Genomic DNA, 15,673 nt, shown 5'->3' on the forward strand with positions numbered 1-15,673 from the left:
GAGTAAGCACAGCCTAGGCACACATTTAACCCTTTGATCGCCGCTGATGTTAACCCCCTCCCATTCAGTGTTATTAGTACAGTGACAGTACGTATTTTTAGCACTGATCACAGTATTAGTGTCACTGGTCCCCAAAAAGTGTCAAAGGTGTCCGATATATCCGATAGTTTGTAGACGCTGTAACATTTGCGCAAACCAATCAATATACGCTTATTGGGATTTTTTTTTACCAAAAACATGTAGCAGAATACATATTGGCCTAAATTAATAAAGAAATTCGATTTTTAACATTTTTTGTTGGATGTGTTTTATAGCAGAAAGTAAAACAATATTGTTTTTTTTTTTTTTTTTTCAAATTTGTTGCTCTTCTTTTGTTTATAGCACAAAAAATAAAAACCCGCAGAGGTGATCAAATACCACCAAAAGAAAGCTTTATTTGTGGGGAAAAAGGACAAAAATGTTATTTGGGTACAGCGTTGCACAACTGCACAATTGTCATTTAAAGTAACACAGTGCCGTATCGCAAAGAATGGCCTGGTCATGAAGGTGGGTAAATCTTCCAGGGGTGAAGTGGTTAAACTTTATCTGTACAGTGCTGTCATGTGCAGATGCCTTGCGTTGAAGTGGGGAGCGCTGTATTGCTACAGCGATGCATTGTGTAAAAAATCATTTTAGACGATGAGCGGGCATAAGTGTGAACAACACTTCATCCATGTGCCCCCCCCCCCCCCCACTCTGGATGAAGGAGCACAGGGGGCACATGGGGGGAAAGATGGTGCATTAAAATCTGCTAAAATATTTAACACTAACAAAATGAAGCCAAACTCCGTCTAATACCTTACAAGCAGTTACAGCATTTTTTTTCTTTTTAGAATAATGGTTTTACATGACAAATAAAAGCTGATCATTGTAGGCACTCCTGTCAGTGGAAAATGGCTTGTCTCAGCACTCGAACTGCTACATCTGCTTGTTCTGTTAAAAAACAACAGACTTACTAGCCGGTGTTCTGTCTATTTGTGCCCTCCGTCAAAAAAAGGGCCCGCGCATGTGCAGAACGGAAGGGCACGCCGGCTGATTTGCCGATCAGCTGGCGTGACCATAGCGCATGGTAGGAGGATTTTTTTTCGACGGGAGATACCATTTGACGCCAAAATTGAATGCTATGCAAACAGCAGAGGGAACACCGTATTTGTCATATTGTGCCTCGCTGTTGCGGCGCGGGTTTAGCGTGTGCTCAAGGTCAGGATTTGTCTGAGTGCACACCTCCCAACTGTCCCTGATTTTGAGGGACTGTCCCTGATTTGGAGCAATGTCCCCCTGTCCCTCATTCCTACTCATCTGTCCCTCATTTTGGTCTGATCTATATAGTTGTATATAAAATGCACCTTTTTATCTTTCAAAAAGTGTTTTCCAGCGCTAAACCTTTCATCCAAATTCTAAATTGCTGCATTTGTACATTTTAAAAGCCAATATAAAGTAATAGTAGTGGTAAAAAAAAGCCCTTGTGGGTTTAACTAACCTTTTTTTCGGGTTTATTTCTCCATTAAGGGAGTGTGGCAGGGGGCGTGTCCTATGCCTACATACATTTGCTAGTAGGCGTCCCTCATTCCCATCTCAAAATGTCGGGAGGTATGTGAGTGGCATGGTGGGTTCGGTGTGTTGAACGGCGGGTTTTGCCTGTGTCTAAGGGCGGGTGGCAACACAGACAATACCCACCCTGCAACAGAGAGGCTCAATCTGAGAACTACGGTGTCCCTCCGCTCTTTGCATTGCTTTGAATTCTGCTAATGAACGGTATCTCCCATCCAAAAGAAGCCCCCTACGATGTGCGCATGCGCTATGGTGACGTCACGCCAGACGTCTCAAGCGACAGAACACAGGATCACCAGGTGAAAATAGAAGAAAGAAAGCTAATGCATCTACCAGATAAAATTGGTAAGCTGCAATATAATAAATGTTTGCCTTTGGGTTTAATATCACTTTATGAAAAAAAAAAAGGAGTGATGGGAGAGTTCCTATTATCATACATAATGGCAGGGCTTTTTTTCAGCGGGAACGTGGGGGAACGCAGTTCCGGCACCTCCAGCACTGAATGTATGTAATAGCATGGGGTGTGGGGTGTGCTGGAGGGTCTATTGTTGTTGGCTGCTGGAGGATCTATTGTCACTGGTGGGGATCTGATTTTGTGTGAGGGTCTATTGTTGCTGATGGGGAATCTATTGTTGCTGGGGGGGTCTTATGTTGCTGGAAGGGATCTACTGTTGAGGGAGAGGTCTATTTTTACTGGCTTCTGGAGGATCTATTGATGTTGGCTGCTGGGAGATCTGTTGTTGCTGCTGGGGGAGGGGGTCTAATGTTACTTGGGTGGATATTTTGTTACTGGGTGTGATATTTTGTTGTGGGTAGTTCACGGTTGCTGCAGGGAATCTATTGTTCTTGGGGTGGAGTCCATTGTTGCTGGGGGAGTCTATTGTGTGGGGATCTATTGCTGGGATTCTATTGTTGCTGACTGCAGGGGATCTATTTTACTGATTTTCTTTTTATCATTAACATGTTCCATACAAATGATTTAGCACCACAAAATGATACTTTGTTCTGTATTCTCTAAAAGGGGCAGTACTGGTAGGTGGGTAGGGGGTGGAATCAAGGGGCGGTGGTCAGAGGTGGATAGGGGGCAGAGAGAAATGGGATGACTCAGATGGGGGGAGTTCCTGCACCTATTCTCCGAGAAAAAAAGCCCTGCATAATGGTATGAGTGTTAGAAGTGTCAGTTGCACTGGGTGTCTGTATAGTGGCCGTCCTCTGCTCTCTCCTCCCTGTGGGTGTACCTCTCTCAGCACAGCCAATGCGATCGTCCTCTCGCCCTCACAGCAATCCTCTATACTCACAAATACAACAAGCTGCAATGGGGCACAGCGTGGGTACACATTGCACAATGGCCAGCTGTTTTCTCACCCTCCTCCTGGTGTCTATACTCTCTGCAGGTACGTACAGCTGTCTATACTTCTATAGAATCATTGCCTTTCTGTACCATACTGACATTTTTCTTACTGCCTTTAGTCTTCTATAACTGTCCTAAAAGTTGATGAATCTTGTAGCCATTTAGCCGGTCACATTTTGTTTTGTCAATCTTGGAAGTGAAAAGAATTTAGCATGACCTGTGAAGGGAACAAACATGTTTCTGCAAATTTAAAATGACGCTAAACACATCTTTATCCTCCAAAAAGAACCCATACGCATCCACTATTTAACCACTTCAATACCGGGCACTTTCGCCCCTTTCCTTCCCAGGCCAATTTTCAGTTTTCAGCGCTCTTGCACTTTCAATAAGAATTGCGCGGTCATGCAAACACTGCACCCAAATTAAAGTTTTATCATTTTGTTCACACAAATAGAGCTTTCTTTTGGTGGTATTTATTCACAAATCAGTTTTTTATTTTTTACGATATAGGCGAAAATAAGAGCGGAAATAAAAAAAAAAAAATATTTTCCACTTTCTGTTTAAAAGAAATCCAATAAAATTGTCATAAATTTAAGCCAAAATGTATTCTGCTACATGCCTTTGGTAAAATAAAATCCCGTTAAGTGTATAATAATTGGTTTGTGTGATCACGGACATATGTATGCAGATGATCATGTACAGATGTGCGCAGATGATCACGAAAATATGTACGCAGATGATCATGTACAGATGTGTGCAGATGATCACGGACATATGTGTGCAGATGATCATTGGGACATATGATTTTACTGTTACATATTACATGTGTGTGGGGACATGTATGTGGGAACACTATTTTGGGGACATTGTGTGTTTACATTGTGTGGGGACATGTGTGGGGACACTGGGTCGGTGATCAGTGTGTAAAAAACAGCTCATACTCACTGATCACCGGCTGGCTTCAGTGATCCGCTCTCCTCTCCTCACTGACAACTTCCGTGTGAGGAGAGGAGAGCCAATCGCCTAGCAATCGGCTCTCTATTTACATTACATGACAGCTGTGATCAGACACAGCCGTCATGTGATCAGGAGGGCCAATCACGGAGCACTCCTGCCGATCGGAGATGCGCCGTGTCTGGGTGACACGAGCGCATCAGGATCACGCCGTTGCATAGGCACGCGAGCGCGCGATCCCCCTCTTTCTGAGGGACGTTCCTGAACGTCCACTCAGAAGGAAGAAGCTCCCACCCAGCCGTATATGTGCAGCGGCCAGGTGGGAGGTGGTTAATGACCTTGTAATCTATTTTTCATGAAATTGTTCCTTACCATGTTTTATTTATTTTTTCTTATAATGTTACATAGAACATAGAAAAGTGACAGCAGAAAAAGACTGAGTAGTCCACCGAGTCTTCCCATTGTTTTTTTTGTTTTTGTTTTGGGGGGGTTGTTTGTTTTATTTTTTTGTTAACTTTGTTGTCTGAGTATAGATCTATTTTTATCCCAAGCATGTTTGAAGCCATTTACTGTTGACTGTCTCACTACCTCTGTTGGTAGTTTATTCCAATCATCAACTACCCTTTCAGTAAAATGATACTTTAGTTTTGAACTAACTTTGGGTTCCTGGAGAACTGGGCTGACTTCTCAGTCGGTCACCAGTACTATAGAAGGGATGGACTGCACCTAAATGAGGAGGGTGCATATCTGCTGGGAGTAAAGATGGCCAAAAAGTTAAAGCAGTTTTTAAACTAGGCGACGGGGGGAGGGCCCAGAGGTAGAGATAGTCAGCGTGGAACATAGTCCAGAGGGTAGTATTGGGGGCATTAGTGGTAGGTTGACTAAAGCACATAAACCCAAGGTAAGTATAGTAACAAGTCCTAGTTGCAATCTCGGAACACCCAATAAGAGGACAGTATGCTACTAGTCTAAACTACGTGGCATGTTCACCAATGCCAGGAGCCGGGCGGACAAGATGGGTGAACTAGAGATACTGTTGTATGAGGAGGATTTAGATTTTGTGGGAATTTCAGAGACCTGTTTCAACAGCTCTCATGATTGGCTGGAAACCATTCAGGGGTATTACCTTTATCGCAGGGCTAGAAAGGGTAAAAAAGGGGGAGGGGTATGCCTGTATGTCAAGAATAATGTACAAGTGAATGTGAGAGATTACATCACTAAGGGAGCTAGGGAGGAGGTGGAATCCTTATGGGTAGAGCTCCAAAGGGATGAAGCTAAGGGGAAAATAATACTGGGAGTATGCTATAGGCCCCCTAACCTGAGGGAGGAGGGGGAGGTGGACCTCCTATCACAATTTGGAGTAGCAGCAAGGATGGGAAGTGTTATCATAATGGGGGATTTTAATTATCCAGACATAGACTAGGCGGAGGGAACCGCGCATTCATTTAAGGCTCGCCAGTTCCTAAATGTCTTGCAGGACAATTTCATGGGTCAGATGGTAGACCCACAAACTAGAAATAAAGCGTTACTAGAACTACTGATTACCAACAATACAGACCTGATCACGGATGTGGAAATATGGGGCAATTTAGGAAACAGCGATCACAGGTCACTTGGCATCAGTATAAATCACACAAATAGGAAACATAAGGGAAATACAAAGACACTGAATTTCAAAAGAGCCAACTTCCCTAACCTACGAACCTTGCTAGAAGATATAAATTGGGATAAAATCTTAGGAACAAAGAACAGGGAGGAGAGATGGGTTCGCTCTAAGAGCATAATAAATAGGGGCATTACTCATTGGTTAATACATTTAAAAGCGTGAACAAAAGTCCTGGATGGCTTAACGCCAATGTAAAAATGCATATAAAAGCAAAAGAGAAGGCCTTCAAAAAATACAAGGTTGAGGGATCATCATCAGCATTCAAACTTTATAAAGAATGCAACAAGAAATGTAAGGGTGCAATTAGGGCGGCTAAGATAGAACACGAAAGACACATAGCGGAGGAGAGAAAAAAAATTCCAAGAAAGCCTTTAAGTATGTAAACAGTACAAAAGGGAGGACAGACCCTATTGGCCCCATAAAGAATGAGGAAGGACATCTGGTTACAAAGGATGGGGAGATGGCGAAGGTATTGAATTTATTCTTCTCCTCAGTCTTCACAAGGGAATCGGGGGGCTTCAGTAACCAAAACTGCAGTGTTTATCCTCATGACACAACACAGGAAGCACCCTCATAGCTAACAGAGGACAGAATTAGAATTAGACTTGGGAAACTTGACATTAATAAATCACCGGGTCCGGATGGCTTGCACCCGAGGATACTTAGGGAACTAAGTAATTGCCAGACCATTGTTCCTAATTTTTACTGACAGTCTACTGACTGGAATGGTACCAGTGGATTGGAGAAAAGCCAATGTAGCACCAATATTTAAAAAGGGCCCAAAATACATCCCTGGGAATTACAGACCAGTTAGCCTAACACCAATTGTATGCAAGCTCTTGGAAGGGATGATAAGGGACTATATACAAGATTTTAGTAATGAAAACAGTATCATTAGCAGTAATCAGCATGGATTCATGAAGAATCATTCTTGCCAAACTAATCTATTAACCTTCTATGAGGAGGTGAGTTGTCATCTAGATAAAGGAAGGCCCGTAGACGTGGTGTATCTGGATTTTGCGAAAGCATTTGACACAGTTCCCCATAAACAATCACTGTACAAAATAAGGTCCGTTGGCATGGACCATAGGGTGAGTACATGGATTGAAAACTGGCTACAAGGGCAAGTTCAGAGGGTGGAGATAAATGGGGAACACTCGGAATGGTCAGGGGTGGGTAGTGGAGTCCCCCAGGGTTCTGTGCTGGGACTAATCCTATTTAATTTGTTCATAAATTACCCCAGAGGATGGGATGAACAGCTCAATCTCTGTATTTGCGGAAAATACTAAACTAAGCAGGGCAATAACTTCTCTGCAGGATGTGGAAACCTCGCAAAAAGATCTGAACAAATTAATGGGGTGGGCAACTACATGGCAAATGAGGTTCAATGTAGAAAAATGTAAAATAATGCATTTGGGTGGCAAAAATATGAATGCAATCTATACACTGGGGGGAGAACCTCTGGGGGAATCTAGGATGGAAAAGGTCCTGGGGGTCCTAGTAGATGATAGGCTCAGCAATGGCATGCAAGTCCAAGCTGCTGCTAACAAAGCAAACAGAATATTGGCATTAAAAAAGAGGTTAACTCCAGAGATAAAGCGATAATTCTCCTGCTCTACAAGACTCTGGTCCGGCCGCACCTAGAGTATGCTGTCCAGTTCTGGGCACCAGTTCACAGGAAGGATGTACTGGAAATGGAGCGAGTACAAAGCAGGGCAAACAAAGTTAATAAGGGGTCTGGACGTTATTAGTTATGAGGAAAGGTTGCGAGCACTGAACGTATTCTCTCTGGAAAAGAGATGCTTGAGAGGGGATATGATTTCAATATGGATAATATAGTGTAGATAGAGGAATCAGAACCTCCTTCCTCCTGCTGGTGATCTCCAGGGCTGGACTGGGACACACATGTGGCCCTGGAATTCAACCAGACTGGCCCACTTTAATTTTGAGTGTCCCTATCAGCACCCCCTTACATCAAAGTGTCCCCATCAGCACCCCCTTACATCAAAGTGTCCCCATCAGCACCCCCCTTCACATCAGAGTATCCTCAAGAGCACCCCCTTACATCAGAGTGTCCCCATCAGCACCCACTTACATCAGAGTGTCAGCCCCCTCTCATCCCCCTCCCATGTGTACTCACAGTTCTGAAGGCAGCCTCTCGTTCCTCTCTCCAGTCATGTGATAAGTGACAAGTGATAAGGGGAGAGAGGAAGGGAAATCTGCCGGCTGTCTATCTCCCCCTGCAGGCTGGAGGGAGCAGAAAGCCTAATCATCTCTCCAGCAAGTGTAGGCAGCTGCTCCTTGGTGACAGGAGTGAAATCACGATCACTCACTGTCAGTGAGGAGCGGCTCCAGGACTGTGCCTGACTGGCCCACTGAGCCATCGGCCTACCGGGAAACTCCCTGTAGTCCCAATGGCCAGTACATGCCTGGTGATCTCTCTAGTGATGAATCCTAGAATTCTATTCACTTTCCCCACTGCCTGGACACACTGTTTGCTCATTTTGCAATAAGTACCCCCAAATCTTTTTCTTCTGTATTGCTGACCAACACTGTACCCCCAATGTTCTCTTAATGTGCTCCTGAACCTCACCTTTTCCCGTCTCAATTCTATTTGTTTGGAATGAGTAGTGCATGTTAGCTGCAGTCATGTACACAGCTCTATGCACACTACACATCCCATAGTCCATCTCTGGAGCAAGCAAGAGAGGGTGGCTCCATTCCTGCATACAGTGGAAGCATGGGGAACGAATGTAACCACCCTCTAACATGAAGTCAGGTCACAGCATAAAGCAAAAAAAAAAAAATCTGGAGTTTTGGAGGAGGATGAGAACAATAGAACAGACTTTTTTGATTTAAAGGATACATTTTGTAAAAAAAAAAAAAAAAAAAAAGATAAATGCACATCTTTTTGCAGGTATATAAATGTGCACTTGTTATTGTTTTAATAAGGGCCTGCAAAGCATTGCAGATGCAATGCAGGACTCCTACAGACTGTCTGTGTAAGCTGCCTGTTCATACCTCATACGGGCAGGCAGTTACAGACTGAGAAGGAAGAAACAATGAACTACCTAGAGCGCTCTTCAGCGTCCTGGTAGTTCATTGAGAATGAAAAGCTGACAGCCACAAAGGCTGTAGGTACTTGTAGTTCTTTCATTCACAGAATTACACGACCAGGTGGGCGGTGCCTCACACATTCATGCTTTTTTTCAGATTTGAGACAGCGAGTTTTCCTAGGTTCGCTGTCACTAGAGGAGGCAGGTCAGGCAGTGGGAACATGGCACACGTGTCAGTCTGACACACTGATACACCGATCTCAGTAAAGAGCCTCTGTCAGAGGCTCTTTACCATGTGATCGGCTGTGTCCAATCACGGGTGATCACAGTGTAAACAGGAAAAGCCGTGTACTGGCTTTTCCTCTGACAGAGGCGAGTAGAGGAGAGCCGATTGGTGGCTCTCCTGACAGGGTGGGTCTACGCTGATTGATTATCAGCGCAGCCCCCACCCACGGATGCCCACACTGGACCACCAGGGATGCCACCAGGACCACCAGGGATGGCCACCACGTATGGATGACCAGCTATGCCACCCACGGCCACCAGAGATGCCACACAGTGCCCAAAATATGCCAATCCCTACCCACAAATGGTGCCAGTCAGTGCCCATTACTAATGCCTGCCAGATGTCTCCTTATCAGTGATGCCCATCAGTGCCATCTATCAGTGTCCATCAGTGCCACCCATCAGTGTCCATCAGTACCACCTATCAGTGCCCATCTGTGCCACTTATCAGTGCCACCCATAAGTACCCAGTGCCGCCTATCAATGCCCATCAGTGCTGCATACCAGTGCCACCTATCAGTGCCCATCAGTGCTGCCTAATAGTGCCCATCATCAGTGCTCATCAGTGCCACCTCATTGATGCCACCTCATCAGGGCCCATCAGTGCCGCCTTATCAGTGCCCATCAGTGCAGCCTCATCAGTGGCCATCGGTGAAGGAGAAAACTTACTTATTTCCAAAATTTTATAACAGAATCAAAGAAAACCTTTTTTTTCAAAATGTTTTGTCTTTTTTTTATTTGTTACATAAAAAAAAAAATAACAGTGATCAAATACCACCAAAAGAAAGCTCTATTTGTGGGAACAAAACGACAAAAAATTTGTTTGGGTTGTAGCTCGACCGCTCAATTGTCATTCAAAGTGCAACAGCGCTAAAAGCTGAAAATTGTCCTGGGCAGGAAGGGGGTATAAGTGCCCAGTATTGAAGTGGTTAAGAATACAAACGTTAATAGATTTTTTTTAAAACCAGACAGTAATGTCACAATTACCTTTTAGTTGCCATATTTCATATTATCAGTTATTAACGATGTGGAGTGCAACTTAAAGCAGAACTGAAGTCACTTTACTTACCTCCTTTCTAACAGTCCAAAGTCCATCTCCAGCACTGGCATCTTTTCATTGGCTTCTTCTGGGCATCAATCTTCAAGTGTCTTAATAGCCCGGCATGAGATGACGTAACTCACAGCCCCAGGAGTCACACAACCCATCACAATTGTCAGTTGTGATTTCCTCCAAAGGAAACTTTTATACATTTTATGTTTTGCTTGTTCTGCTTTTAACTGCTTTAACCACTTCAGCTCCGGAAGGTTTACCCCCCTTCATGACCAGGCCATTTTTTTGCGATACGGCACTGCGTTACTTTGACTGACAATTGCGCAGTCGTGCGACTCTGTACCCAAATAAAATTGTCTTTTTTCCCCCACAAATAGAGCTTTCTTTTGGTGGTTTTGATCACTTCTGCGGTTATTTTTTGCACCATAAACAAAAAAATACTGACAATTTTGAAAAAAAAAAACAACAATATTTTTTACTTTCTGCTTTAAAACATATCCAATAAAAAAATTAAAAAAATCGAATTTCTCAATCAATTTAGGCCAATATGTATTCTGCTACATATTTTTGTCAAAAAAAATTCCCAATAACTGTACAGTGGAACCTCGGATTGCGAGTAAGGCGGGTTTACGAACGCTTCGCAATACGAGCTATTTTTAGAAAAAATCCTGACGAGCAGGATTCAAGCCGCTGGGGTGTGCAGTACCGCATTTGGCCAGAGGTGCAGGGGCGCCGGTGATGCTCGGAGACACTCGGAGATGCTGGAAGACACTCGGAGATGCTCGCAGACACTCGGAGACGCTGGGAGACACTCGGAAACACTCAGTAACACGAGTGTCTCCGAGAATCTCTGAGTGGTCTCTGAGCATCTCTGAGTGTTCCAGAGTATCTCCAGCGCCTCCGCACCTCTGGTCACATGTGGTACTGCATAGACAAGCAGTGGCTGTGGAACGGATTATCTGAGTTTCCATTAGTTCCTATGGGGAAACTCGCTTTGATATACTAGTGCTTTGGATTACAAGCATGCTTCTGGAACGAATTATGCTCCTAATACAAGGTATTACTGTATATTGATTGTTTTGCGCAAAAGTTGGGATAGATTTTTGGAATTTCTATTTATTTAATTATTTTTACAAGTAATGGCAGCGATCATTGACTTATAGCGGGACTGCGATATTGCGGCAGACAAGTCAGACACTTTTGACACTTTTTTGGGGACCAGTGACACCAATACAGTGATCAGTGTTCAAAATATGCATTTTCACTGTACTAATTTGGCTGGGGAGATCACGTAGCCACAATGAAACTTCCCCAAGATCCTAAAATTGGTATCTTCACCAAGGATCAGGGTTCTGAATCGCCCATAAATTTACCAACAGTTTATAAAAATCAACCGATTTGTACCTGTTCGTAAATGTCCAGGAATGACAACGGCTGCCTGTAAAAAAGTTGGTCACAGGTTGGCTTCCGAAGCTGGCCAAATAGTGCTCGGGCAGCGGGATGGGTGGGTGCGCAGTGACATCATGGCACAGCTTGGAGCCTTTTCTGAATTGTAAGAGCAAGGAGGGGAAGCTCCTAGACAGGAGGAGAAGAGGATCAATGCAGGAGGATAGCCTGATTGAGCCTACCCTCAGTGCCCCCACTACCCTGCACCCGAGAATTTTTATGGAGAAGGTCAATGACAGCTCCTGCCTCGAGCCAGGCCACACAGTCTGTGGGTGTGTGTGTGTGGGGGAGGGGGGGAGTGTCACTGATCTAAGTAAGGAGTGACTACACAAAGGTAAGGGGGGACACTGCTATAAAGGTACCTCCTTATATCAGTAACCCCCCCAATCTTAGTGTATTCACTCTATTGAAGGTCCACTTTACATCAGGGTCTGCAGCATTCCCCTTTACATCAGGGTCCACAGTGTTCCCCTTTACATCAGGGTCCACAAAGTTGCCCCTTTCACTGTAAGGGGGAACTCTGGTTACCGGAGACCCCCTTACATCAGCGTTTCCCTTTACACCACAGTCCACAGCATTCCCTCCTACATCAGAGTCCACAGAGCTCACCTTTACATCAGAGTCCACAGTGTTACTTTTTATATCAGGATCTGCAGAGTTAGCCCTTGCATTGTAATAGGGAACCCTGCAGACTCTGATATAAGGGAGAACCCTGTGGACCGTGATGTAAGGTTGAACTCTATGGACTCCAATGTGAGGGGGAACTCTGTATACTCTGATGTAAGGGAGTACTCTATGTACTCTGATGTAAGGGGGAACTCTGGGGACTCTTGTGTAAGGAGGAAGTCTGTGGACTCTGATATAATAGGGAACTCTGATGTAAGGGGGCACCCTGATTTAAGGCGGGACTCTGATGTAAGAAGGGACTCTTGGAACCCTGATGTATAGGGAATGCTGGGGACTTTGCTATAAGGGGGGAACAGAGGATTCATCCTGACTGAGGCACTCTTTATGTTGTTTTGTATGTTACTTACTCCTGGCCCCTGCACTCTATACAATATGATGTACATTACATAGTCCTGACCAAGGTATTCATTGTCCCAACAGTACTGGTTTTAATTAAGTCAAGTTTATTAAGGTAGACTCAGTCAGTCCTTTTAGTGTACATGATGCAATTGAAATGTTTAATTTTGAAAAATGATCAATTGTCCTGAGGTTTATTTTTTGTCTGTGAGGCTGTCAGTTGCAGTACAGTAATTAGGAATATTTTGTGGGTACAAGTACAAATTCTGTTTAATGATTCCAGTTTAAGCCCCGCCCACTGTTAGGCAAAATCTGGCCATGCGTACTGAATGCTGTGGTGTATGTAGCATGTCGCAGAACTTATTGTTCCGCTTCATCCATGGGTGCCACAGGCCTTTCATTATCCTAGTCATGTTCACATTTTGTCACTCTGCTTAGCATTTTTCAATGCAAAGTTGGCAGATGATTGTTCTCAGTATTCTTAATATTTACATATTGTTTATACTGCTTAAATATTGATTGACTTTGTTTATAATAGGAGTTTCTGTCATAGTTCAGGATGTCAGTAAAAAATCTGCTCTGCCAGTAAATTTCCAAAGTTTTGTAGGTAAAAAAAGTAGCCGGAGGTTGGCAACCCTGGTGCAGTATACTCAGTGTCCTGCCTCCTGTACCCCAGTCCCTGCTAGGAGTGTGAACAATGGGCAGTGCCTTCTCACCAGTCCATGTGGTGCAGCTGTGAGCTCTTGCTGTAGAAAGAAGGGTCCCTAAATCTCTCCATAGAATGCCTCCAGGGTGGGAAGTAGAGGGTGAGAGGATGCTCTGGTCTCTCTGCGGCATTGGTACAGATGCGACTGCTGCAACCTGTGTTGTGCTACCTCGGGTGTCTCCACTGGTCTGGCCTCTCAGCAGCCTGGTCAGTACACAGCAGTGCTCTCATCAGTTCCCTCTGCGCCAAGAGGAAGAAGTTCTTAGAATAGTCTGTAAAACACTATACCAGCATTCCCCCTCTGCCTCGGTGTTCTATGGGAAATGTAGTGTAAAGAGTCCACGAGTCCCATTGTATGGTTGCTCTCCCAGACTTCAAATCCCATGATCTTTAGCATTCTGCATAGGATTCCATAGGCTTCTCTGGCTCCCTCTGCTGACTGGAGGGGATAGTTTAACACAACGTTCAGCATAACAGCAGAAAGTGAAATTAAAAATGATTACAAAGAGGGAAATGTCTCCTTTTCCATGTTTTTGTAGTCCATCACCTGGCTACATATATCCAATATTAGATATTTCCTTTCACTTCTTCTCCTGTAGGCACAACAGGGTGTGAAAGGAAATTTTCCTAAAAGTAAGTAGAAATGCCTTTGAGACAGTTGTCACCAGATAAGATAACTAAAGTTATCCTTTAGAAATACTTATTTCTGTACTATGACAGCTCCAAATTTTGGATCTTTCCTCACTTTCAGTTCCAGGGAAACAGTGGTGGTCATGTGTAGGCAGGCAATGGTTACTGCTGCCCCAGTGGGAAGTTAAGGGTTAACTGTAATCCCAGGGTTTTTCTTGGTGGTGTTCCTTGGGTCTGACCCTCTGGTCCTGTGTGCAATAAAAGGGATAAAGCCCCAGATCCAGGGTGAAAAACCTCACACACACACACACAGATGGTGCGGAGTGGAGTACATGGAGAGAGAATGTGTTCGGTTTGGGCCTGATCCATGCCAAGTCTGCCTAATGCTGTTACCGGAATCTGGATGGCCTTTATCCTGCCGAAATCAGAGATAGATTCCAGTACTGGACTTTTCCTTGAACAGTTATGCTGGGACAGCCACAAGCCTGTAGTTAGGGACTAGGGACGCTAGGGAATGTTGGTACTTTATCTTGGACTGTTGATTGTCTTGTCATCATGTTAACTTATTCTTATTCTAAAATGTTTGAAACTTTGCCTTTGCCTTGTCTAAAGTTACTAAAGGGATGCAATGCAAGTAACATATAGTCTACAGCTTGGGTCACTAGACATACTAGGGTATGAAGACAGAGGTAGGAGTTAATACAGTGTGAAAACACAATGGCTATCAAGGGTAATGAAGGTTTCTCTAGCAGCCTGTCAAAAAGCATGTGCATGTAACAGGTGAGATAGCCTCTTGCAACAAGGGAGATGTTGTCGGCACTCCTCCCCAACGGGAGCAGATCTGCATCGCCAAGGCCCTCATCTTGTACAGAGGTATGAAAGTTGAAAAGTTAAGTCAAATGCATGCATTGAGTCCATGCACGGTGCACGGCTTGACCCAATATTGTTACTGGGAGTAAGGTAGCAATGATATGTTGGACAGGTAGTGAGGATAAGGGCTCTGCATGTCCCTCCTAAATGCACAAGTGACCGTGTTGGTATATATGACATCAAGAGAGTTTACTGGAGTTCATTCATGTTTAGTCATCTATCCAGGTCATTAGTGTGGCTCAAGTAAATGGTACCCCATGTGTAGTGCATTGACTCTAAACAAAATGCCTAGCATAGCCCAGAAGAACCCACCCCTGGGTAGGCCTCTCATGTGACCCTTGCTTGGGGAACATGGAGGACGTGATAACCACTCTGTCACCTTGCGGGGGGGGGGGGGGGCGGGGGGGTGCGGGAGGGACAACCGAGACAGGCAATTCCCCATATTCAGTGGGAAACCTGCGGTCTCGATTTGACCCCACCCTGAGTTCAACCTCTGGGGGACAACAGGGTGGCCAGGTGAAGTTGGGGGGCCACGGTTATGTATTGGGCCCACTGGAGGCTCGCCTTACCCCCAAAAGTTTGGGGAAAGGGGAGGAGGGGGGGTAGGAGATGATGGGTTTTGGGGGGTGGGGGGGAGGTGGTGGGAGGGGGAATGGGGGGGAACTGGGGGGAAGGGAGGGGGGGTGGGGAAAGGGAGGGATTTATCATCATAATAGTATCATGAGTTTGCACCACAGAAAGAAGAAAACAAATGAGAGTAAGTGGTGATGCCCAGTTTAAAAATTATCTCTTACAATGTTAGGGGCTTAAATTCCTACGTAAAACGTGCTAATATTTTATGTGAACTGAAGTTTTTGAAAGCCGAGGTTGCAATGCTTCAAGAGACACATTTAAGTGTTAATAAGAACCAAAAAATTTTTTCCAGAGATTTCCCAGTTTGGTACTACAGTGATTCACCAATTAAAGGGGCAAGAGGAGTGGCCATAGGGTTTGCCAGGGAGACCAGGTTTGAACTGGAGGAGGGATTAGCTGACCCGGAGGGTCG

The 15,673-nt window shown here is 44.6% G+C and overlaps 1 protein-coding gene across 1 annotated transcript in view; it reads left to right on the forward strand.

Moving 5' to 3' along the window:
• The first annotated feature begins 2,738 nt into the window (after positions 1-2,738).
• LOC141107583 (complement C2-like) overlaps positions 2,739-15,673 on the forward strand; it is a 108,939-nt gene continuing 96,004 nt past the window's right edge. Inside the window, exon 1 of the mRNA XM_073598427.1 lies at positions 2,739-2,984. Within this exon, the coding sequence (XP_073454528.1) occupies positions 2,846-2,984 (139 nt within the window). The 5' untranslated portion in view covers positions 2,739-2,845. The remainder of the gene's footprint in view (positions 2,985-15,673) is intronic.

Source organism: Aquarana catesbeiana, linkage group LG09 (assembly GCF_042186555.1).
Source record: "Aquarana catesbeiana isolate 2022-GZ linkage group LG09, ASM4218655v1, whole genome shotgun sequence".
Classification (NCBI taxonomy): Eukaryota; Metazoa; Chordata; class Amphibia; order Anura; family Ranidae; genus Aquarana; species Aquarana catesbeiana.